The 26,115-nt window shown below is 42.9% G+C and overlaps 1 protein-coding gene across 1 annotated transcript in view; it reads left to right on the top strand.

Moving 5' to 3' along the window:
• Positions 1-761: 761 nt before the first annotated feature.
• Positions 762-26,115, top strand: part of cd9a (CD9 molecule a) — a 55,627-nt gene continuing 30,273 nt past the window's right edge. The window contains exon 1 of the mRNA XM_073066228.1: positions 762-1,022. Coding sequence (XP_072922329.1) covers positions 960-1,022 — 63 coding nt within the window. The 5' untranslated portion in view covers positions 762-959. The remainder of the gene's footprint in view (positions 1,023-26,115) is intronic.

The raw sequence follows: 26,115 nt of genomic DNA, 5'->3' as shown, positions 1-26,115 counted from the left end.
ATGTTCTCCTACCGCCGATTTCTCCAGGAAACCCAAACGGACACACCTCATGTGCTCCTTGGTGCGAGTTTCCACCGCGCGTCCCGTCTGGCCAATATGCACCCAGTACCTCCAGTAATTTAGAGAGACACTCAAAATGCTGGAGAAACTCAGCAGGTCAGGCAGCATCTATGGAAACGAATAAACATCGGGCCGAGACCCTTCATCGATTCTGACTTGTGTCTAGCAATTTAACTTAGTCAACATGGGCAAATATTTAACACGTATTTAACACATCTTGCATTGAACTAGACGCATTTCCTATTAAAAAATGGGGGAAGAAATGAGATTACCACCCCCTCGCGCAATAACCTATATTTAGAAAAAGTGGTTAAAGTAAAGAAAAGTATACGCCCACTTATCTATGGAGAAAGTGGAGAGGTCTGATTGGGATATGAGGGTATCCTCGTTTTTATTTAGTGGATACACGTACTACGAACATACTCTATAATAGACAATTTTCTCCCGCTGTGACTCTGCGTGCGTGGTTCCTTTCACTATCACCACCACACATAACATGGCAACCCTCGCAGATTGCCCAGTCAGCCCTCGCAGAGTGTCTGAGAACCAAAAATAAGAACTGCATCTCCATGGAAACTAATCTATAACTCGCCGGCTAAATAGTCAGCCGCCGAGACCAAGTTGCCATTTCACAGAGAGAGGGGGAAAGAAGCCAGCAGCATCACGGCCGTCTCGCCCCCGCTCGGCTCGGCTCCGCTCGGCTCGGCTCGGCCCGGCCCGGCCCGGCTTTCACTGCACCTGTAGATAGTCTCGGAAAGGGCGAGGTCGCTCTGCGCGCCTGCGCACATTCTTCCACTCGCGGCATCGGCGGAGAGCAGCGCAGGGACTGATCGGCCAATTTATTCGCAGCCGGGACTCGGAAAATCTCTGAAAAAGTGTCTACTTTTCCAGCATCAAAAATGGTGCAAGGTGGAATGAAGTGCGTTAAGTACCTGCTGTTCGGCTTTAATTTCTTGTTCTGGGTAAGTGCTGGGATTTGCGTGTGCCTTAAACGTTAGAATTTTTTGTTGTTGTTGTAGTGGCTTGTCTGGAAAATAGAAGAGTTGTTTGTCTTGGATTTAAAGTTCGATCAGTAAAAGATTTTACTCTGCCGCTGGGGTTATTCGAAACTGTTGAACTTAAACCTCTGGAATTTTAAATCGGCTTTTTAAAAAAAGTAAACTGGGTGTGTAATCCTTTCAGATAGATGTAACATTTTCATGGAGCGTCTCTCCTTTTTAAAAAGTATCCTTTGGGGAAAATATTAGGGAAAACATATCTATAACAGCTCCGCCTCGTGGCTCTCTGCCTGTAAGGTGGAGTTTATGACCGGGTGGCCTGTGATCTTCAGGTATACTTGAAGTGGGTAAAAAATAGCTGCCTTCAACAGTTTAAAAAATGAGGGAATACCTTTTTTTAGATGAAAGAATCTGGTTGGTTGTGTAGGGATGTTCTGAAAAATGATTATTGGTTCTTTGATTTGCAAGTTCTTGACTAAGCCTAGCCATTATTGTTGATTTTGCCAAGAGGTGCCATACGGGTATGAAGTTGATAACTCTTGGTCCTTTATATCTTAACTCGTGTGTTTGCAAATTTCTGCCACTGTGATTTTAAGCAATAAGCATGCTGTTTAATCATTGACATGTTAATTACAAATATCTAATCTAATTTCACTCTTCCATTGAAGAAAGCAAACTTGGGGTATATTATGCAAACCTTGGCTGGATCATGCTGCAGATTCTGGGGTAATAAACTTGTCAAGAGTTCCGGACCAGGTCCTAAATGAATACTTTGTATCTGTATTCACCAAGGAGAAGGTCATGTAATAAAGTTCAAGAGTCAGAATTGTTCAATAGTCATTACCTAAATAGACTAATCCTCTTTGAAAGTACTTAATCTACCTGTCTAATTGTCATTAAAATGTCTTTCATGACCCCTTATACTTTGTGACCCCCCCCCCTTCCCTTTTAATTTCTTCAAGTTCTCTCTCTCTCCTAGATGCTATATGTCCTTCAAGGCTTCCTCAATCCCAGTTGCCTGTATCTGCCATCATTCCCTTTTTCTCCCTGATCAAGTCTTGGTCAATCCAAGGTTACCTGTTCTTGCCATTTTAGCCCCCTCCCTCATTATTAACTGTCCCTTTAACTGCAAGTCTAAGCTCCCAGTCTGCTTCTACTACATCTCTTATGCTGCTGAAGTCAACTTCTTCCCCCCACCACCAACTTAATTTCATGTTTTTAAATAAGAATGTGTATGTATGTGTGTTTATATACATATATATTCACATGTATGTATATATATCCAAAGACTTTTGCACAGTACTGTAGTAATTTTATGTATTGCACTGTACTGCTTCAAAAACAAACCATGACATATGTGAGTGATAAACTGATTCTGATATTGTTTCTATTGAGGACTGACAATGGGAAGGGGGCAGGGAAAGGGTAAGGGAGAGTGGAGAGAGTGGGAAGCCCCAGAGAGGCATTCTGTAATGATCAATAAACCAATTGTTTGGAATAAAATTACCTTGTCTGTTGCCTCAGGGATGGGTGCGTCTGCAATTCTGGCACCTACTCCCCCAGCACTCCTAACCTGCCACCTTGTCCCACACCCCTCCCATTGCACTCCGCTCTCAGCATTTCATTTATCCTTTGCTCCTGCCAGATTTACAAACTTGCTCTCCATTCCATGTTGACAAGTATAGTACTGTGCATATAGATGTGCCTAAGATTTTAGCACAATACTGTAGATCATAGAACAGTGCAGGTCCTACAGTTCATAATGCAGTGTTCATAATACATTTTAACCTACTCCAAGATCAATCTAAATTTTCCCTCCCACATAGCCCTCTATTTCTCTTTTATTAATATGTCTAAGAATTCCTTAAATATCTCCTGTTTATCTGCCTCTGTCATGACCCCTGACAGTGTATTCCTTACACCTACTACCCAATGTGATTTTTAAAAAAATACTTTGCACAGCCCCCCCCCCCCATACTTCCCTTCAGTAACCATAAAATTGAGGCCTCTCATTTCTTCCTTCAGATGGTGTAGGCTATTGTCTCTATCAATGAGTCTTGGGTACACCTCTGTCAAGTTGCTTCTTATCCTCCTTCCCTACCAAGAGGAAAGCCTTAGTTCACTCAACCTATCCTCATAAGGCATGGTCTCTAAATCAGTCAACGTTCTAGTAAATCTCCTCTACACTCTTCCTCTATCTCTTGTCGACCATGGTTCTGTCATCCTACCATCTTTCCCTGCATCGATGGGACAAACCTATTTAGAATCCCATGCAGTTCTCCCTAAACAGCTTCCATATTTCCGTTATGCATTTCCACTACATCTATTCCTAACTTATGCTCTCAAGTTCTTGCCTAATATTATCAGAATTCTTCCTTTCCAATTAAATACTTCTCCTGACTGTCTGCTCCTAACCCTCTCCAAGGGTATGGTAAAGGTCAGAAAGTTGTGATCAACTGTCTGTGAGGTGCTTACCCACTGAGAGATAAGTCACTTGACCAGCTTCTTTATTTAGTACCAACTCCAGTATGGCCTATCCTCCAGACAGCCTGTCTACATATTGTATGAATAATCCTTCCTGGACACACCTAACAGATTCCACTGCTGTGAAATCCTTTGCACTAAGGAGGAGCCACTCAGCATTGGAGAAGTTGAAGTCAACTGTGATAACAACCCTATTATTCTTGTATCTTTCTAAAATCTGCCTCCCATTCTACTCTTCAGTTTATGTTTCTCACAAAGACTGTAGAATATTCCCAATAGAATGATTGCTCACTTCCTTTTTCTGACTTCTACCCACACAGAGTCAGTGGATAATTCCTCTGCAATGTCCTCCCTTTCTTCAGCTGTGATTTCTAATACCACTCCCCCATCTCTTGCCTCCCTTCCTGCCCCTTCTGAAACATGTAAACCCTGGACTTTTAGTAGCCATTCCTGCTTTGTAATAGTCAAGACTCTGTAATGGCCACAGTGTCCACAATATACTGACCATAGTATAGTTGACTACAACTGCAATAATATTCTGATCACAATTTTGTTGACGACAACTGCCTCGTGCTCCAAGTTCATCACCCTTGTTTCTGATACTTCTCACTTTAAAGTAGACACATTTTCAACCCTACTGACTGCAATTACGCCCTTTCCAATGCCAGCCCTTCCTCACAGTCTCTCTACAGATTGCATCTGTTGTTCCACTAACTGCTTTATCCTCTGACCTATTACTCTGATTCCCATTCCCTTGCCAAGCTAGTTCAGACTCCCTGAACAGCTCTAGCAAACATGCCCTCAAGGATGTTGGTTCTCCTTGAGTGGAGGTGTAACCCATCTCATAACCCGTTACATTTGACCTCTTCAGCCATGTGGGTTTTTGGATTAAATGGCTACTGTAATTAGTCTTTGGTGCGTAGGTGAGTGGGAGAACTTGCGGAGTTAAAGGAAATAGAGGGGGAGAGGGAAGTTGGAACGGGGGAATAAAGCAAGGTGAGCATGAATGTTTGCTAGATGGTCAGTACAGTATAGACTTAATGGGCTGAAGAGCCACTTTCTGTGCTGTAAGACTTTGCTTCTGCTGAATTCTTCAGTCTGTTATTAAGAGTATGAATGAATTGTCCAGTGTCATCCTAACCGACCACTCTCACTGTAAACCACACCAGGTTCCGCCGCTCTTCTGTTTACTGATGCATTAGTTCAGATCCATCCATACTCCACTTCCTGATTTTCCATTAAGTGTTAAACATGCTGCTGCTTGCAATTCTGCAGCTGCCGAGAATTGTGTTCCATCAGACCTTTGTGCATCTTCCAGCCCTCCCCACCTCCCCATTGGCAGCAGTGCCTCGCACTCACTGGTCTTCTCAGGAATTCTTGCCTTGGGTTTCTGTGGCACTCTCACTCTCTTACAGATACATCAACTAAGTTTATTTTCTTCATTCCTGTCTTGGAGTCCCTCTGAAAAACAATGGATTAATGGTTAGCCATTAAGACCCTATCTTAATTTCAGTGTCATAGATTTTTCATTACCAGGTTTCTACCACAATGGGCCATAAAACTGAAGTGTTCTAGTTCAGGGCCTTGTTACAGTCTGCCTGCCAAGCCAATTCCAGCCTCTGGTTGCACTTGTTTCATTGGCAGACCTTACAAACCAAACCCAAAATATCTCCCAGTTATAGGAATGAACTTCAGTCCATGAGGAAATGTTTTTGGATGGGGGAAGATTACTGAATAAAATACTTCACTGTACTTGTTTTAAACATAATATATTATAAACTGTTTATATTATGCAGCAATTCATCCGAGTCCACAGTGAAATACCTGTTGACGTGTTTTTAATTGTGGGGGTGTGCAAGTTTCTCTAGTACAGCTGGGCTAGAATTATTTTGTTTGTCTTGTATTTTCTGGAGGCAACTCAAATGAACCATAAAGGTTCCTTTTCAATAAAAGTAAAGCTTGTAGTGTTAACACTGTCCTCACAAAATGCTGGTGGAACGCAGCAGGCCAGGCAGCATCTATAGGGAGAAGCACTGTTGACGTGGGGACTAGAGGAATACACTCCATGTGCACGTAGATGAGAATAATTTGAAAACATAGAACAGTACACCACAGTACAGGCCCTTCAGCCCATGATGTTATGCTGGCCTTTCAACCTACTCTAAGGTCAATCTAGCCCTTCTGCATACAGTAGCCCTCCATTTTTCTAGTATCCATGTGCTTATCTAAGGGTCTCTTAAATGTTCCTAAAGGGCCTCAACCACCACCCCTGGCAGCACATTCTACACAAAGTTCAAATACTCTTATTATCAAAATATGTGTGCTATATGTAACCTTGAGAATCATCTCCTTACGGGCAGCCACAAAACAAAGAAACCTGGAAAAACCCATTTTTTAAAAAAATGGTTAAGTGCCCAAAGTGCAAAAAAGAACAAGTCATGCAAACAATAAAAAGTAACATTTAGAACTAAAGTTCATGAAAGTAAGTCCACAGCCACGAAGCCAGTCACAGCCAGGCAAGAAGCCCATCAGTTACAGACCACAGCCTCGGTTCAGCACAGGTGAGAATGTGAAGAGGGTAAGGGGTACGTGTAGAAGGGGTGTTCGAGGGGTAAGTGCAGCAAAATATGTAGACAGGATCAGGGAAAGGATACGTCATTGGGGAAGTGTAATAGAACTGGGAAGAGGTAGCTAAAATAAGATTCTGGACAACGTGTGGCAACCACAAAGAAAAAGAACCTTGCGACCACAAGACAATGTGTTCGGCAAAGTATTTTGAGCGATATACCTTTTTTGAGTGTTTTGCTTGTGTCCATACCTATTCCAAGTATTACGCTTGCGTCTATGCTTATTCAGAATATTTTACATGCTTAGCTATGCAATAGCCAATCAATTGATGAATTTGAATCGGTAACCATATTTGCAAATGTAGTACCCTGCTTTTGGGTATAAGTCTGACCTTTGTAAACTGACAAATTGGGAGTTGGCTACCTTACGCCCGAAGTGCGTGGGGCTGCGAACTCCTCTCTGAATAAAAACCGTTTCAGAGGTAATTTTGTGTCTCTGGTGTTTTTCCTCAACTGAGCAGGTTAATACTTTCAGGTTGACACAGATGAGTAAACCTTATGAGCAGCAAGCTGAACACCGGTCCGACCCTCACCTCTGGCCCCAATACCCTCACCCATTCAATTTGGCCTGTTGCTTGAATTGGCCAAACAGCCGTCGTTCCTTGTTCTCACACCCGAGCCCTGCCGTTTAACTTTGCTCTTGGGCCTGGGACCCATCACCTCAGTTTGGCCCTCACCTGAACCTTCCAATCTGGCTAGGAGCTTGAATGGGTCAAACATCAGCTTGTTCTTTGTACTCAAGTCTGGGCCCTATTGCCTCGTTTCTACCTCAATTCGCCTCAGCTCTGCCATTTCGGATCAGCATCAGGTCCACTGCTGCAATGGGCAAACATTGACTTTGTTCTCATTTGTTCTCATTCCGTGCCTGGAACTGCCCTGCACCTTCAGGACTTCAGTTCATACCGCAACAGTGGTGGGTCATACAGGCTCAGCTCCGAAAGAAAAGATACAGTCTATTGATTGTGGTGATTGTTTTCCAGAAAAAGAGTCGCTAGTAGTTCTGTTTGCTGCCTGCAGTTTGTCACTGTGTTTCACCAGTGCCATCTTAAACCAGAAAGACTCTCTGTGTAAAAAGAACACCTTGCCTCTGATATGCCTCCAGTACTTGTATATGTCTTCAATCACCTTAAAGCAATCCCCCCTTGTAGCAGCCATTGATAGGAAATTGTCTGTGGCTAGCCACTCGATCTATGCCTCTTAGCATTTAGATCGGTGTCATGATCAGTATGGACGTGATGGACTAAAGGCCTTGTCTCATGCCCTGTTCTCAGTGCTGTACACTTGTATGTTTGGTTTCCATTTAGAGTAAGCTAGCTGGATGGTTGGTTGTGCCAGTCCGGAAATGGAGCCTTTTCTGCTACATGCTATGGATGTTTTCTCTTTACTTGGTAGTGAGATTGGTCTCTGCAAGCTGGTGCAGCCGCTACCCAGCAGTGCAGATTTCCTCAGCTTTTGCATTGCCTGGTGCAGACTTTTGCATTGCCTCTAGGTAGGTAAGGCAAACCCCTCGGGTTTCCCAGCCCTCGGGCTCAGAAATTTTGCCTGCTGCTCTTCTGTTGAGTTTATCTGGGACAAGTATAAAATGACATTGAAAGCAATGGGAGAAATTAGCTGCTGCAGCAAAAAAAAAGTTCCCAGTGCTCTGTTTTGATTTTATTGGAAATAGTCAGAAGATCAGGAAGGGTCTGTGGAGAACAGAATGGTTAATGTTTCCAGGTCAGTGATGCTTCATCAAAACAAGTGAAGGAAGAAATATCTGTATTGGAGAAAACAAAGGGAATGTCTGCTTTAGGGTGGAGATGGGTGTGACACTGTTGTTGGAGTTGTTTTGTTCCCAGATGAATGACGGCAGTTAAACTGAGATGTAGAGTAGCTGCTGGAAAATTGGAAGCAAAGCAAGGAATGCTGGAAATTTCCAACAGTTCAGGGAATCTCTGAGGAAAAAATAAACTGAATTAATGTGAAAGGCCTTTTTATCAGAGTTGGTTAGTTCTGAAGCACGAGCTGGTAATTTGAAAATATGGAATTCTGTATTGGATCCTCACAGAAGATGAGATGTTTTTCCTCAAATGTGTGTGGTCTTTATTGAAATAGTTTAGAACAAAAGCACAAGCCAGATTGAGAAGGAGTGAAAGTAATGAGACTGAAGCTGAGTGTTGCCTGGTCAAGTTCTTACATGTTAATAACTTTCCCTGTGCCATTTTTGGTAGATCTTTCAACGTTGTTTTCTATATTTCTGCATAACTGTTCTCGTCCCCTTCTCCAAGGCAGAGCAAAGATTCCATCCTACCATCCTCCACATTCAATGGATTGTCCTTTGAATTCCAGTTTGTTCATTGTGATTCTACCGCTGGATGCATATTCACTTCCTCAGCAGTTTGGTTCAATTTTCTATCTCTACCTACCGATCCTTTTATATGTCACTTTTCCTTGCAACTGGAGGAGATGTAATACCTTCCCTTTTATCTCAGCTCTTCCATCCAGGAACCTAATGGTCCATCCAGGTAAAGCAGCAAAGTACCCATCCAAGATCATGTATTGCATTTGGTGCCCTAGGTATCTTGCCGGTATCAAAAAAAAATCTAAACACAGACTGGGTGAAAATAAAACGAATGCTAGAAATACTCAGCAAGTCAAGCTTAGGAAGAGAAATGGTCAAAATTTCAATTTAGGGACCTTCATCAGAACAGTGACAGATTGGGCAACTGCCAAAAGGAACATGTGATCAGTCTCGTTTTCCAGTTGCCTAATACTTTAGTTCCACATTCCCCTCGCACTCTAAACTCCTGTGACCTAGACAAAGGTTCCCAAAATGGGCTCCACTGTTCCAACCCAAGCCTGAGGAACTGCACTTTAATAACTTCTGTTTCTGTTCTGTGAATCAGGTCTCATTTGCATTTCACGCCTTTTTTTTCCTACTGACTCCTATCATTAATCCTAGACCAAAAAAGTGAACTGTTTATTTTCGTCCATAGATACTGCCTGACCTGCTGAGTTCTTCCAGCATTGTATGTGCGTTAATTTAGGCTAAAATCAGATCTGAATCTATGGAGCAGCCGTTTGGCAGTAACTCCACCAGTTGCACCACTATTTTATATTTTCTCTTGCTGTTTTAGAATTTAATTTTATCAGTATTCACACTCAGCACCAGGTAAAGAGATTTGCATAGATTTAAGTGGCAGGTTTGACAAGTGGGGTTGATTGCAAGAAGCCCTGGCATTGCCCTGTCAGCACTGTTCTGGGCACGGTGTCAGAAGGGAGCCTGCTCTGGCCCCTCGTGTGCTGGAAGCTGGGCACCAAAAACATTGGCTCCATGCTGACAGAGACTGAGGCGAGAATATGGTCAGCCACTTAACTCTAGCATGAGATCTGCTCCAGTGTTTTGGGTCAATCAACTTTATTCAAATTGTCGTTGATTAATGCACAACAGAATATCCTGTCCTGTGCCAATGCATTAGTATTGATCTGTCTCCCTTGTCCTACTTTTCTCTGGAAGCTACAAAACTAGTTTTATTTTTACTGTTTGTATGAAAATGACTTGACTATCAAGTTTCAACTCTCGCTTTTATGTTCACACTACCCACTCGCTGTAGGAACCACTGAAACATCTGTGAAATTCCTAATTCAGAACATGCAGAATTAAATGTCATCCTAAAAGATTTTAAAAAAACACAAATTGAAGATGACATGCAGGAAAAATGATGAAACAAAATGGCTCTGAAGAAATTTCTGTAATTCAGAAGGGAAGGTGGGGGGGGAAGGAGGTGAGCAGTAATGGTAGGGGATTCATTGGTGAGGGGAATAGACAGGAGATTATGTGGATGAGAATGGTATTCCCAGATGATATGTTGCCTCCAAAGTGCTAGGATCAGGGTTGTCTCAAATCGAGTCTGCAGCGTTTTAAAGCTGGTGGGTGAACGGCCAGAGGTCCAAGTAGATATTAGTGCAATGACATGGATTGGAAAAGGGATGAGGTCCTGAAGAGAGATTATTGGGGAGTTAGGTAGAAAGTTGAAAAGCATCTGTATTTACTGTGGAGACAAATACAATCTATGGAACTAATGCAAAACAGCAGTGAGGTCATGGACAATATCCAGTTTATAAAAGAGGAGGTGCCTGACATTTTGAGGCAGGTTAGGGGGAAAAGTCCCCAGGGATTGACAAACTGTCCCCTTGGACCTTGTGGGAGGCTAGTGTAGACATTGTAGGGTCACTGGCAGAGGTATTTAAAACCATAGTTGAGGTGCTGGAAGATGGTTAATATTCTGTTTAAAAAAGGCTGTAAGAATAAACTGCAAAGCTATTGGCTGGTGAGGCCCATATTAGTAGTATGTAAATTATTGAAAGGTATTCTAAGAAGTAGAGTATTGAAGTATTTACATAGACAGTAACTGGATAGGGATAGTGAACATGGCTTTGTGTGTGGCAGGTTGTGGCTAGACTTTGAGTTTGTTTGAGGAGGTTACCAGGAAGTTTAATGAAGGAGAGACAGTGGAGATGGGCTCTCTACATAGACTTTGACAGAGTTCCGCATGGAGGAGCCTAGATATTATATTGAAGCTGTATAAGACATTGGTGAGGCCTAGTTCGGAGCATTGTGTGCAGTTCTGGTCACCTACCTACAAGAGAGACATCAATAAGATTGAAAGAGAACAGAGAAAGTACATAAGGATGTTGCCAGGACTTGAAGGTCTGAGTTATAGGGAAAGGTTGACTAGGTTAGGATTGTATTCCCTGGAGTGTAGAAGAGTGAGGGGTGATTTGCTAGAAGTACACAATTATAGATAGGGTAAATCCAGGCTTCTGCCACTGAGACTTGGGTGTAACTACAACTAGAATGCAATATTTAAGAGAAGTTTGGATAAGTATGTGGATGGGGGGGGGGTGGGGGGGAGGAAAGAGTATGGAGGGCTGGAATCCAGCTGTGGGTTGGTGAAGCTAGGCAGAATCATAGTTTGGCACGGATTAGATGAGCCAGACAACCTCTTTCTGTGCTGTGGTGCTCTATGACAATGAACCTGGATTGATTTGATGATTTATTAATCAAAATATGATTAACAACATGTAATAAAACTTCAATAATGCTGCACACACAGATTTTATTGGATTTTCAAGAGTACTGGATGTTATTTCTATTAATTCCCTAGCATACTTTTAATTCAGTTTTTTTGATGGTTACACAGCTTGTAATTTTCCAGTGAGCCAAGTAAGTTTAAAGGGACTGTGGGAAATGGGATCCCAGTGAGTAGAAAGCAAACATGACAAATAACACATGATGAGCCAAATGCTAATTCTTAACAATTTCTGTATAGTTGGGTCAGGAGTTACCAAAGTTGCTTACTGTATTTGTACAAACTATTGCTGACAGGCCTTGAGTTTCCTGCCCATAAATTGTGCATAGTATGGTAAGGTTAAAGAAGCAGAATTGAGTAGGAAACTAAGAGTGAAAACTGCAATAGAAAGTAAACTTCGGGATGAACTCGGTGATTCAAGCAGCATCTGTAAAGGTGTGGTCATCATTTCAGTCCAGACCCTACACCAGGACTGGGAGAGTAGAGGGAAGGTGGCCAGATTTAGAACTGAGGGGGAGGGCTGAGGCAGACTGATAACTGATAGCTAGAACGAGTAAAATGAGGGATGTTGAGCAGGTGGGGGGAAGGCATAGAAAAGGTGAAGCCCAGGTTGAGGTCCCCTGGTCTAGGTAATAAGAAGGGGTACAGATAGAAAAGTTACAAAAGGAAAAGACACTGGGTGGGAAAGGTACACCAAGGAAGCTGGTTTGCATGAAATTGGATAACTCCTTGATCATGGTATTGGATTGTTGAGCACCCAAAGGACAAGGTGATACTGTCCCAGTTTGTGCTTCGCCCCACAATGACGGTGAAGAAGGCCAAGGGTGCACAGGCCAGTGTGGGAGTGGAAAGGCTAATGGAAGTTGTACGCAACTGGAAGCTCAAATTGGCTCCAAATGCAGGTGCCTAGTCTACACTTGGTCCCCTCAATGAAGAGGAGACAAAATCATGAGAACCCGATACAATCAACCAGAGTACATACAATTGCCTCACTTTGAAGAGCTGTGTAGTTCATTATATGGTAGCGGGGAAGTAAGCGAAGAGACAAGTGTTGCACCTCCTTCCCTTTACCCAGCTTGTCCACCTTTATCATCTGTGCCCCTCCCTCCTCAGCCATTACATAAACATTACACTTGTCACACCTTGTTCAAACTGCCCATCATTCACATCCCTTTTCACCTTGGTTTCTTCTCTCTTGGTTCACCTCCCCCAACCTGGTTCCATTCCTGGCTCTGTCTACTCTTTACTTACTACTTCATGCACTGGCTGTCTTCTCACAACCCCCTCAGGCATGAGATAGCATCTCAACCTGAAATGTCAACTATCCCTCTGCTTCTACAGATGCCACCTGACCTGAGTTCTTACAACAGTTTTGTTTTACTGCATATTCTAGCATACTCATTCTCTATAATCTTGTAGTTTTTACTGCAGATGCAAATTATAGAGTAATACCACATGAATACAAGGCCTTTGGCTCACTGAGTCCATGCCAACAATGAAACCTACCCATGATACCAACTTACTATGTTCAAACACATATCCCTCTAAGCCTCTGTCCCTGTATCCTAAATGATGCCATTATTCTGGCCTGAACTACTTCCCTTGGAAGTTCAGTCCAGGTATCCTCATGAAAGGGTTGCCGCTCGGGTCCATTTTTTATTGAATTCAATTGAGTTTATTTCTTCCAACCTTCACATACAGGAGGAGTAACGTTAAGTCTCCATCTAAATGTGCAATCATAGTAATTTATAATAAATAGAACAGTCAATGTAATATAGAATACACTCAAATCAGCGTGAGTTCATCAGTCTGATGGCCTGGTGGAAGAAGCTGTTCCGGAGCCTGTTGGTCCTGGCTTTTACGCTGCGGTACCGCTTCCCGGATGGTGGCAGCTGGAATAGATTGTGGTTGGGATGGCTCGGGTCCCCAATGATCCTACGGGCCCTTTTTACAAACCTGTCTTTGTAAATGTCCTGAATCATGGGAAGTTCACAAGTACAGATGAGCTGGGCTGTCCCTTCAGAGTCCTGTGATTAAGGGAGGTACAGTTCCCATACCAGGCAGTGATGCAGCCAATCAGGATGCTCTGAGTTGTGCCCCTGTAGAAAGTTATTAGGATTTGGGGGCCCATACCAAGCTTCCTCAACCATCTGAGGTGAAAGAGGCGCTGTTTTGCCTTTTTCACCACATAGCTGGTGTGTACAGACCACGTGAGGTCCTCGGTGATGTAGATGTTAAGGAACTTGAAGCTGTTTACCCTCTCAACCCCAGATCCATTAATGTCAATAGGGGTTTGCCCGTCTCCATTCCTCCTGTAATCCACAACCAGTTGCTTTGTTTTTGTGACACTGAGGGAGAGGTTATTTTCTTGACACCACTGTGTCAGAGAGAGGACTTCTTCCCTATAAGCCACCTCGTTACTGTTTGAGATGAGGCCAATCAATGTAGTGTCATCGGCAAACTTAATTAGCAGATTGGATATGGGGGTGGTGGTATACAGGGAGTAAAGGAGGGGACTCAGTACACAGCCCTGAGGGTCTCCTGTAGTGAGAGTCAGAGGCTTGGAGAGAGGGAGCCCACTCTTACAATTTGTTGGCGATCTGACCCTCACTCTGAATCTCTGTCCCCTAGTTTTTTAACTCCCCTATTCTACGGAAAAGACTGCTGTTGTCCACCTTATTTATGTCCCTCGTGACTTCCTAAGCCTCTATAAGGTTATCTTCTGCTCCAAGTAATACAGACCTAGCTTGGTTAACCTCTCCCTATAACTCGGGGCCTCTAGTCCTGTCAACATCCTCATGAATCTTTTCTGCACTGTTTTTGGTTTAACTGCTTGGCTATAACAGAGTTACCAAGCAGAGGTACCTAGTACTCCCAAGTGCAGCTTCACCAGTGACTTGTACAACTGCAACAAAACGTCCCAGCTCCTGAACACCCTGACCAATGGAGGCCACTTTTTTCACCACACTGTCTACTAGTGCAGCTCTCAGTAAACTGTGCATTTGTGTTTCTAGCTCCTTCTCTTGCATTGTATTCCCTAGTGCCCTACCATTCATAGTACAAGCCCTGTACTGATTTGACTTTTCAAAATCAGTTACCTGCACTGAAATCCATTTGCCTTTTATTGGTCCACATCCTTAACCAGTCGATTTCCCCCTATAATCTATGGTAGCCTTCTTCACTATCAAAAACCCTCCTAACTTCATATTATCCACAGACTTACTGAAGCCTTCTGCCTTCACATCAAAATCATTTACAAAATAGAATGAATAACGAGGTCCCAGCATCCATTCCTAAAGGATTTTCAGACTGCATGCCCCAAGATAAAAATCTCTGGCTGTCCACTCTATCCATGCCTTTGACTATCTTGTACACCTCTATAAAGTCACCTCTTATTTTCCTACACTCCAAAGTGAAAAGCTTGAGCTCACTCAGCCAATCCAGATAAGACATGTTTTCTAATCCAGACAGTATCCTGTTAAATCTCCTGTGTACCCTCTTTAAAGATTCTGTGTCCTTCCTATAATGAGGTGACCAGAACTGAACAGAATTCTCCGTGTGGTCTAACTGGAGTTTTTTTTAGAACAGCAGCATTACCTTATAGCTCTTGAACCCTGACTAATAAAGGCCAAGACACTGTACTCCTTAACTGTATCAACTTGTGCTGCAACTTTGAGAGATCCATGGGCATGGACCCCGGATCCTCCTTCCACACTGACCCTGTCCTCTGCCTTTGAATTCAACCTTCCAAAGTGTATCAATTCACACTTTTCCAGATTGAACTCCCATCTTCCATTTCACAGCCCAGCTCTTCAGCCAATCGTTATCCCATTGTAGTGTATGACAACCTGCTACATAATCCATAACACCATCAATTTAGTCAGCTGCAAACTTCCACTTCCACTTTTCATCCAAGTCATTTGTATGAATTACAAAGAACAGGGATTGCAGAACAGATCCCTCTGGACCACCACTGGTCACCAACCTCCAGGTCCACTACCACTCTCTGTCGTCTGTGGGCAAGTCAATTCTGAATCCATGCAGCCAAATTTAAATGGATCTTCTTTCTTTATCCTACTGTGAATGCCTGTAAGAAAATAAAATCTCACGATAGTATATGGTGACATATAGTGACTTTGATAGTAAATTTCATTTAATCTTCCAACTTGATCTCTCCTGACTTCCTGAATGAGCTACCATGGGAGTCCTTGTCAGAAGTCTTATCAAAATCAATATGCATCCACTGCTGTGCCTTCATCTGTTTTTGTCACTTCCTCAAAGAATTCAATCAGACCTATGAAGCATGCTCCTTGCAAAGCCATATTGATTGTCTCTAGTCAGACTAGGCTTCTCCAAATGCTTGTGAATCCTGTCCAGAAGTTTGCCCACCACTGATATAGACCAGTGTGTTTTACATTTCCCAGGGTTATCCCTATTGCCTTTCTTGAACAAAAGAATACTATTTTCCATCCTGTAATCTTACTGTACTACTCCTGTGGCCAGTAGGGACAAAATAATTATTGCTAAAGGTACAGCAATCTCTTCCCTCAATTTTTGTAGTAACCGGAGGTATATAGTGTCTAGCCCCAGAGACTTAACTATCCTAATGTTTTTCGAAAGCTTCAGTACATCATCTTTTAAAATGTCAACATGTTCCAGTATATCAGCCTGTTCTACGCTGATCTCACATTCATCAAGGTTCCTTTCACTGCTGAATACTAAAGCAAGGTATTCATTAAGGACTTCTCTTATCTTTTTGTGTCTATAGACATGTAAAAGTTGTATACATATGAATATAGTTATGTATGGTGTTTAGACTTCTGCACAGTACTGTTAGTGATTTTGTGTATTCCACTGTACTGCTGTTGCAAAAAAAATACAAATTTCATGACATGAGTGATGATAAGCCTGATTCTGATGTGGGTCTGTATTGCGGACCAGGAGTGGGAAGGGGGCAGGGACAAAGGAATCACGGTTGGGAAAATGGGTAGGAGGAGGAAAGAATCGGGAAGCACCAGAGAGACATTATGACATGATCAATAAACAAATTGTTCGGAACCAAATGACCAAGCCTGGTGTGTCTACGCTTGTACCACCCTCTGCCCCGGCACTCCTTCTCTGCCTCCTGTCCAACACTCTCCCCTATGGCATCCCGCCCTTGGCCTTCCCAGCGTCCTTTCCTCCCACCAGATTTACAAACTTGTTCTCAGCTGCACATTGACAAATACAGTACTATGCAAACGTCTTGGGCACCCTAGTTATATATAGCTTTTGCACAGTACTGTATGTTGCCTCTTTTATCCCTGATTGATCCTAACCTCACTGTAGTCATCCCCCTGTTCCTTACATACTTGTTGAATGCCTTGGGGGTTTTCCATAATCCTACTCTTCAAGGTCTTCTCATGCCTCCTTCCAGCTCTCCTAAATCTATTCTTAAGTTCCTTCTTAGCTACATGTAATCCTCCATGGCCCTGTCTGATTCTTGCTTTCTAAGCCTTAAGAATGTTTGTTTCTTCCTCTTGACTAGATGTTCAATACCTCTTGTCAACCGTGGTTCCTTCACCTTTCCCTACCCCAATCAGACAAATCTTATCAAAAACCCCATGCAAGTGCTCCCTGAACACTCTCCACATTCCTGTTGCGCATTTCCCTGAGTACACCTGCACCCAATTTGCACTCCAATGTTCCTACCTATTTACATCATAATTCACCCTCCCTAAATTAAATACTTTCCCATACTTTCAGTTCTTATTAGAAAGCTATGGCAAAGGTCAGGGAGTTGTGGTCACTGGGTCTGAAATGCTCACTGGCTAAGAGATCTGTCACCTGACCAGTTTTTTTGCATCGTACCAGATCCATTATGGCCTCTCCAGTCAGCCTATCTACATACATATTGAGTCAGGACATGCCCAACAAATTCTGCTCCATCTAAACCTTTTCCACTATGGAGGTGCTGATCAATATTAGAGAAGTTGAGGTCCCCCATGTTAACAGCCCCATTATTTATGCATCTTTTTAAAATCTACCTATCAATCTGTAATTCAGTGTCTCTTTTATCCTGCGGGGAGGGTCCATAGAATGCTCCAAGTGGAATAATTTCTTGCTTCCTGTTTATGACTGATACCCATGCTGAGTTAGTAGATTCATGATATCCTCTCTTTCTGGCACTGTTAAACCACCTAGACACCAGCAATACTTACATCAGGCTGCCTCTTGTTGATTACAGCTCAGTGTTCAACACTATCATATGCTCAGTACTAATCGATAAGGATCAAAACCTTGACCTCTGGACCTCCCTTGCAACTGGATCCTTGACTTTCTTATCAGGAGATCACATTTGTTACAAATTAGAAATAACATCTCCTCGCTGGTGTACCTCAAGGCCTGCTCTACTGTTTCTACAACCATGACTGTGTAGCTGGGCACAGCTCAAATACCATCTATCAGTTGGCAGATGACACAGCTGTGTTAGCAAAATCTCCCTCTGAGACAAGGAGGAATACAGGAGTGAGATACATCAGCTGGTTGAGTGGTGTCACAACACCAAGCTTGCCCTCAGTGTCAGTAAGATGGTGCTCTTCAGGAAGTTGAGGGATCAGCAGTGGAAAGGGTGATCATTTTCAAGTTCCTGGATGTCAACCTCTCTGCCCAACATGTTGATGCAATTACAAAGAACGAATGGCAGCCACTATATTTTGTTAGGTGTTTGAGGAGATTTGGTATGTCACTAAAAGACTGTGGAGAGCATTCTGAGGATGAGAAAAGAAGCTGCAGAATGGTGCAAATGTAGCCAGCTCCATGGGCACTAACCTCCCCAGCATTGAGGATGTCTTCAAATGGCAATGTTGCCCCTTCTTGAGACAATCATTAAGGACCCTCAGCACACAGGATGTGCTCTCTTCTCATTGCTACCATCAGGGAAGAGGTACATGAGCCTGAAGATGCTTCCAACATTTTAGGAATAGCTTCTTGTCCACTTCCATCAGGTTCTTGAACAGACAATGAACTGACTCATGAACAGTATCTCACTTTTGTTTTGTCCTCTCTTTGTGCTACTTACTAAATGTATACATGCCTGTGCTATCTCATTCTGATTCTCAGTTCCTGCTTTACAGAATCCTACCTGCTTTGAAGGTTCTCTCCTGAGGACCTCATTACTTTTCCTACCTATATCATTGGCACCAATATGTACCATAACTTCTGGCTGCTAACCCTCCCCCTAATGAATGCTGTGGACGCAGTTTGAGTCATCTCTGACCTTGGCACCTAGGAGGCAACATACCATCCAGGAATCACTTTCATATTCACAAAATCTCCCGTCTGTTCAGCTTAACTATTGAATTCCCAATCTCACAGCTCTCCTTTTCTCCCCCTTCCCTTGTCAGCCACAGGGTCAACCTCGGTGCCAGATATTTTCACCTGGTAGATTGTTCCACCCACCCCACTCCCCCCATGGTATACAATAGTCTTAGGTAAATCAGGAGGGCAAAGAGAGGGTATGAGATGGATCTGCCATGTATGATTAAGGAGGTTTTTTTTTTAGCTGTTTTGGGAATAATTGGGTGGCTAAGGAGTGAGTAGGTTCCTCCAGGTATCACTGGAGCCTTCTATGTCTTAAACTACTGGGGATTTTGAACACATCATTTCTCCTCTGTGTTTAATGTGAATAAACTTATGGTTGCTCAATAGGTAATGGAAACAGGTGATATTTTAGAGACTGTTGTAGGGAGGAGGTATTTGCAGACTTTCAGCATATTAAGTGTATAAATTACTAATTACCTTGTTCATCCTTCGACTTTAGAAAGGAAATTGTGGAGCTATTTGCTTCATCATTAGCTACTGTTAAAGGTCCCAAACGCTAGCGGATACCTTGCATTCTGTTGTTTGAGACTGGCAGTAAGGTCAAGCCAGGGAACTACAGGCCTGAGGACCTGACATCAACAGTGGGAAAGCTATTGGAGGGAATTTGAGAGACAGGATCAATGTGCATTTGGATAGGCAGAGTTTGATTAGGAGTCAGCATGGATTTGTACATGGGAAGTTGTGCTCGATGAACCTTTGAGAGTCCTTTATCTTAACCCCTGATCCTCAACAATGGTAATGTGGAATACATTTACAGATACTTAAGTACTATCAATTTCATGTTCTTTAGCTGGTGATTGCAAAATCTATATAATGTCATTGGCTATAAGGAGGCAAAATTGTACCATATCAGACTGGAACTGGTACATATTGGAAAAGCAGTTTCTAGGAGGAGTACCTGTTGCTTTTGAATTTTACTGAATTTTAAAAAATTTGATAGCAAAATACAGTATAATGCTCTTGGCTCCTGCATTAATTTCAGTTTCCTCAATCACTGAAGACTGTTTCATCAAACGTAATGTTTCTTGGGAAACTTTGAAATGCAGCTGCTAAAGTGTTACTGCATTGTGGAAAACCTCTTAGATATTGCTTGTTTCCGTAATCTTTAAAATCTTGGTGCCTCTGTTAATTTTCAATTTGTCTTTTGAGAGCTAGGATCTGGTGGTGTGTAAACAGTCCACAGATAATACAATGAGTTCATCAGTAAGACAATGCCATTTATTCTCCCTGTCCGGCAGTACAGAGAGCCCCTTCACTCGGAGGGTTGCAGTGGTTCGACTTTGCTAGCAAGGCCAATTCATTAAGATTATTGAAAGAGTAATTTGCACCCCTTCTGATCTGTGGAACTCCCTACCACCACCCTGGGGAAAGCAGCTGATGTAATCAGAGACCACTCCCAATGCATTAATTCTCTCTACTCTTTTCCCCTACCTCGCTTCCATTGGGTCAAAAATACCAATCCTTGAACCACCAAGCTCAGGAAGAGCCTCTATCCCATTATTATAAGACTCTTGAGCAGACCTGCTCTTATGATGAAAATAAGCTCTTAATCTCTGTCTATGGCACCGTGGCCTTTGCACTTTATTTGTTTAGCTATACTGCTCTTTTTCTGTAAATATAACACAAAATTACACTTACTATGCAAGACCTTAGTTAGATTCCATTTGGAGTACTGTGATCAGTTCTGGTCATCTCATTACAGGAAGGATGTGGATACTATAGAGAGAGAGAGAGTGCAGAGGAAGTTTACAAGGATGTTGCCTGGATTGGAGAGCATGGCTTATGAGAATAGGTTGATTGAACTTGGCCTTTTCTCTTTGAAGTGACAAGAGGATGAGAGGTGACCTGATAGAGGTGTACAAGCTGATGAGAATCATTGATTGTGTGGGTAGTCAGAGGCTTTTTCCCAGGGTTGAACTGGCTAACATGATGGGGCATAGTTTTAAGGTTCTTGGAAGTGGGTACAAAGGAGATGTCGGTGGTAAGTTTTTACAGAGTGGTGGGTGTATGGAATGTACTGCCAGCAAAGGTGGTAGAGGCGGACACAATAGGGACTTTTGAGAGATGTTTAGATAGGTACATGGAGCTTAGAAAAATAGAGGGCTCTGCGGTAGGGAAATTCAAGACTGTTTCTAGAGTAGGTTACACGGTCGGTGCAGGGTTGTAAGCCGAAGAGCCTGTAATGTGCTGTAGATTTCTGTTTCTCTCTTCTGCCGTCTTTAATTGTTTTTCCCCTTTCTTGCTATATCAATGTACTGATGCTTGGAATGATCTGTATTGCTAGCATGCAAAAGAGTTTTTATCACCATCTCATTACATGTGACAATAATAAACCAAATTCCATTTACAATATGTTGTGAGCCTTGCCAGCAAGTTCACTATTCGCTATGTTCACTATTTCAGTGTGAACTCTTTGGAAAATATTTCTTTAACCCACTTAAATCATCTAACCTCTACTACAGTATTTACTGAACAAAAATCTTAGTTCTACTTTTCCAGATAAAATTACCTCATGTACAGTACTGTGCAAAAGTCCTAGGCACATACACATAGCAATATGCCCAAAATGCTGGATGAATTTAACGAGTCAGGCACCATCTGTGGAAACAGTCGAAGTTTCAGGCCGAGACACTTCTTCAGAACTGGAAAGGAAGAGGGAAGATGACAGAATTAAAAAGGTAGGATAGCTGGAAGGTGGTACGTGAAGCCAGGTGGGTAGGAAATTTAAAGGTCTGGTGTGAAAGGACTGTCTGGGTAGGCCCATTGTCTCTGCCTGCTCCTGCCCCAATGAATTTGTGTCCTCCATTCTATCCCCCTTTGTTCAGCCTAAGTTTCACTATGGACTCCAGTCCCTATACACTTCTATCTGCCATCAAGAAGGCCTTAAAGCTATCAGCTTCTTTCTCAATCAAAGAGCCAAATAGTTCCTTTCTGCCACCACCCTCCTCTGCCTGGCAGAACTAGTCCTCACCCTCAACAATTTTTCCTTCGGCTCCTTCCACTTTCTCCAGGCTCAAGGGGTAGCTGTGGGCACCTGTATGGGCCACATATATGCCTGCCTTTTTCACTGGTTTCATAGAACAGTCTTAAGTTCCGAGCCTTCTGTGTAATGCTCCCCATCTCTTCCTCCATTACATTGACGACTGCATTGGTGCTGCTTCATGCACCCATACTGAGCTCATGAATTTCATCAGCTTTGTTCCCAACTTCCGCCCTGCTCTTAACTTCATTGGCCCTCTTCTGACACCTCCCTCCCCTTTCTCGACCTCTGGAGACAAACTGTCAACTGCTGTATTTTATAAAGCTACCGATTCCCACAGTTAACTTGACTAAACTTATTCATACCCTGTCTTCTGTTTTTAAAAAAAAATGTTTCTTCATCACCCACGGATCTGTTCCCAGGATGAGGCTTTCCTTGCCAGGACATCAGAGATGTTCAGAGTCCCAAACAGTCCTTCCAGACAACACTTCACCTGCGAATGTGCTGGGGTTGTCTATTGTGTCCAGTGCATTACATTGGTGAGATCCCTCATAAATTGAGGGGCTGCTTCATTAAGCATTCCTCCTACAAAAAGTGAAGCTTCCTAGTGGCCAAATATTTTAATTCTGATCTCATTCCCATTCTGACTTGTCAGTCCAGGACTGCCTCTTGTGCTTTAAAGAGGCCACCCACTGAGTGGAGGAGCAACACCTTCCATTCCATCTGGTTAGCCTCCAATCTGACGGTAAATATCAATTTCTCTTTCCGGTAACTTTTTATTTCCTCCAGCTCCCCTCTTCTTCTATTCCCCACTCTGGCCTCCTACCTTGTCTCACCTGCCTGTTCCCCCTCCTTCCCTTTTACCCATGGTCCATTCTCTTCTATCAGATTCTTTTCTCTCCTGCCATTTACTTTTCCTACCCATCTAGCTTCACCTATCACCACCTTGCTGTCTGCCTTCCCTACCCCTCCCCCATCCATATTCTGGCATCTTCCTCTTTCTAGTCCTGAAGAAAGCTCTCGGCCAGAAATGTTGACTGCCAGCATTTTGTGTGTGTTGCTTTGGATTTACAACATCGTCAGAGTTTCTCAGGTTCATATATATATCTAGAGTGCCTAAGGCATTTGCAGGTACTGTAGTAGTTTCCATATTACTCTGTACCGCTGCTGCAATAAAAATATAAATTTCATGACGTGATGATAAACCTAATTCTGATACTGGACTCTACTGTGGGAAGGTGACAGAGACTGGGTGTATCTGCACCCACATCACTCACCATCTCTGGCACTCCTTCTTTCACCTGTCCCACTCTCCTTCCATGGCGTTCCACTCTCACCATTCCCAACGTCCTTTGCTTCCACCAGATTTACAAGCTCGCTGCCCACTCCACATAGACAAATGCAGTACTGTACTGTGCAAAAGTCTTAGGCACTCTAGCTATAGATATGTGCCTAATACTTTGCACAGTACTGTATATCACAGAAACATTGTTTTCTTTCCATGTAGTTTGCATTAGTAACATTGACTCTCAGTTTCCAGTGTGGACAATGTTGGTAAGACGCCACCTCTTTCCTGGACAGGCAACATTGTCTGTGAGAAAGAAAACAGATTAGACAATTCCTGATGAGCTAAAAGAAGTTTGTTTTTACCAGTTATTCTCCATTCTGTTAATATATTTCCTTGTGCTACCTTGGTGCACCGTGCTATGAATTGATCTGTATAACACTATGCAAACAATAATATTCCAATTCCCAGACTGAAGGCAGCCATGCCTTGCATCTGTCCACCTTCATTGAGCTTTAGACTCTTTGGTCCATTGTTCTTCTCACAGTGTCAGACTGAGAGGTTAATCCTGCCTCCACCGCCGCCTGTAGCAGAGCATTCCACAGATTCACCACTCTTCTACAAAAAAAAGTAAGGAGGCATTTTTTTTCTCTCCAAAGAGTGATGAACCTGTGGAATGCTCTGCCACAGACGGCGGTTGAAGCCAAGTCCATGGGAGTGTTTAAAGTGGAAGTTGATAGATTCTTGATCAGTCAGGCATCAAGGGAAATGGCTAGATCCTTGGCTTAAAGTACAGCTCACCCTCTGGCACTGGAGCATGCATGTGCTTTGCGGTAGTATACACACTTCGGAGCACACAAGTGTATGATTTTGTAAAGTCGAGAGTGGAGTACTCAATAACTATGTGAGTAATCAGTGAATTATATTTGTATGTCCTATGAAGAGTTTCTTGCCACTTGATTGAAATTGAATGACGTTTGTGCATAGAAACTGAGAAGAAAAGGCCTTAAAGTTCTCCACTTCTTTTTCAACAGAAACCCCATCAAGAAGGCCTTAAAGCTTTCTGCCTCTTCCTCAGTAAAAAGAACTTGCATCCACTGCTACCCTACCTAACCTGACTGCCCACTGTCTGTACCTGCTCCTGCCCTGTTGAACCTGTGTTGGCATTCCTCCACTCTATTCTGTCCCCCTTGGCTTGTTTTCTTCTCAACTACCTTCACGACACTTCACGTACCCTCCATCTTCTCAACAACTTCCATGGTCTTGATCATCTCATTTTCACTATGGATGTCCAGTTCCATACCATGCCATTCCCAATCAAGATGGCTTTGAACTCCCTGCTTTTTTCTCAATGGGGATAGTTCCCTCCATTATTGAATGTCCATTCATCCCTCCCCACTAATCTCCCTCCTGGCATGTACCACTTCAAATGACAGAAATGCTACTCCTGCCCATTTTCCACCTCCCTTGCCTCCATTCAGGGCCCGAAACAGTCCTTTCAGGTGAGGTAACAATTCACCTGTGAATCTGTTGGGGTCATCTACTATATTCATTGCTCCCGATGTGGCCTCCTCTATGCTGGTGAAACCTGGCATAAACTTGAGGGCAGCTTTGTTGACCACCTCCGTTCCATTTGCCAATAGCACAATTTTCTGGTGGCCTACCATTTTAATTCTATGTTCTGACATTTTGGACCATGTCCTCCTTTTTTGCCACCTTGAGGCTATTCCCAGTATTGAGGAGCAACGCCTCGTATTCCATATGGGTAGCCTCCAACCTGATGCATGAACATCGATTTCTCTTTCCACTTTTTTTCCGCTCCCCCTTCTCTCTTCTATTTCCCACTCTGGCCTCCTTCCTCCTCTCTCTTCCCTCCTCCTTCCCTTTCTCCCATGGTCCACGCCCCTCTCCTACCAGATTCATTCTTATCTAGACCTTTACCTTTTCCGCCCACCTGGCGTCACATATCATCTTATAGCTAGTTATCCTTCCCCTTCTCACCACTCCACCCTAATGTCTACCGCTTCCTTTTCCAGTCCTGAAGAAGTGTCTTGGTCTGAAACATCAACTGTCCATTTCTCTCTGTAGATGCTGCTTGACCTGCTGAGTTCCTCCAGCATTTTGTGCGTGTTGCTCTGGAAGAACTGAGAGCATGTGCAAAATCCTTTATTAAGAAGGACTCTCCTGCAATTTGGGGATAACAGAAGGGAGGAGGATTCCACAACTTGTAATCATTGAGGTCACGCAAAATGTGGTGGGAAAATCTAGGGCAGCAGAGTGAATTTCTTTCATCACTGAGTAGTTGGATATTGGAATAGGACAACAGCCAGACATTTTGTTAACATGGGACAACACAAGATCAAATAGTCCTGGAATTCCAATGTGAAATGGAGGAAACATTTGATAAGATAAAAACAATGTAGCATGCTTTCAGAGTCAGTTTTATAGAGGGAAATTAATTAATGATTAACTTGATTTTGTAAATAATTTGCCACACATAACTGTGTGTAACTTTTTCTCTCTAAACTACATACGGTCCCATTTAATGGTTCAGTCAGTTTGTACATGTGTGCTGGGGTCTAAAGTAAATGTGTAACGAGTTACTGGAACTATGGATTCCCATAATTGATCACATGTTCAAGGCCTGGTTACAATCAATACTAATTTTGCTTTAGTTTGATGCTCTTTCTGTTGCAACCAGGAATCAGCTGACATGATTGAAGCAGCAAAAGGAATAAATTGTCAAATGAAAGCCACAAAATTAAGTTTTGTAGGTTCTGTTTTTTAAACAAATTCTAATGTGTTCTTTTGAAACTAATTATCCTTTAGTTTTTTTTATTGTTCTTGCATTGGTACAGCAAAGCAAAATTTCCGAACAGAATTTAGCTGGCCATCCACTAAAGGATCATAACACAAGGAGAGGCTTGGAAATGGCACTACCAATGTTCAGGAGAATCTAAGTGCTCTTATACAGAATTGAAAATTAATATGCAGAATCCACAGGCAATTAGGAAGGCAAATAGTACGTTGGCCTTAAGTGCAAAAAGATTTAGTCAGAGAGTCATGGTCATGGAGTCATAGAAAGTATAGCACAGAAATTGGCCCTTTTGGTCCATCTAGTCCAGCTGAAAGCATGTTTACTCCCATCAACCTGCACCAGGACCATAGCTCTCCATACCTCCTCCTAACGAAGTACCACTCCAGACTTCGCTAACGTTGAAATAGAGTTCACATGCACTACTTGTGC

This window comes from Hemitrygon akajei, chromosome 14 (assembly GCF_048418815.1).
Source record: "Hemitrygon akajei chromosome 14, sHemAka1.3, whole genome shotgun sequence".
In the NCBI taxonomy this organism is placed as follows: Eukaryota; Metazoa; Chordata; class Chondrichthyes; order Myliobatiformes; family Dasyatidae; genus Hemitrygon; species Hemitrygon akajei.
This window is presented reverse-complemented; position numbering and strand designations above follow the sequence as displayed.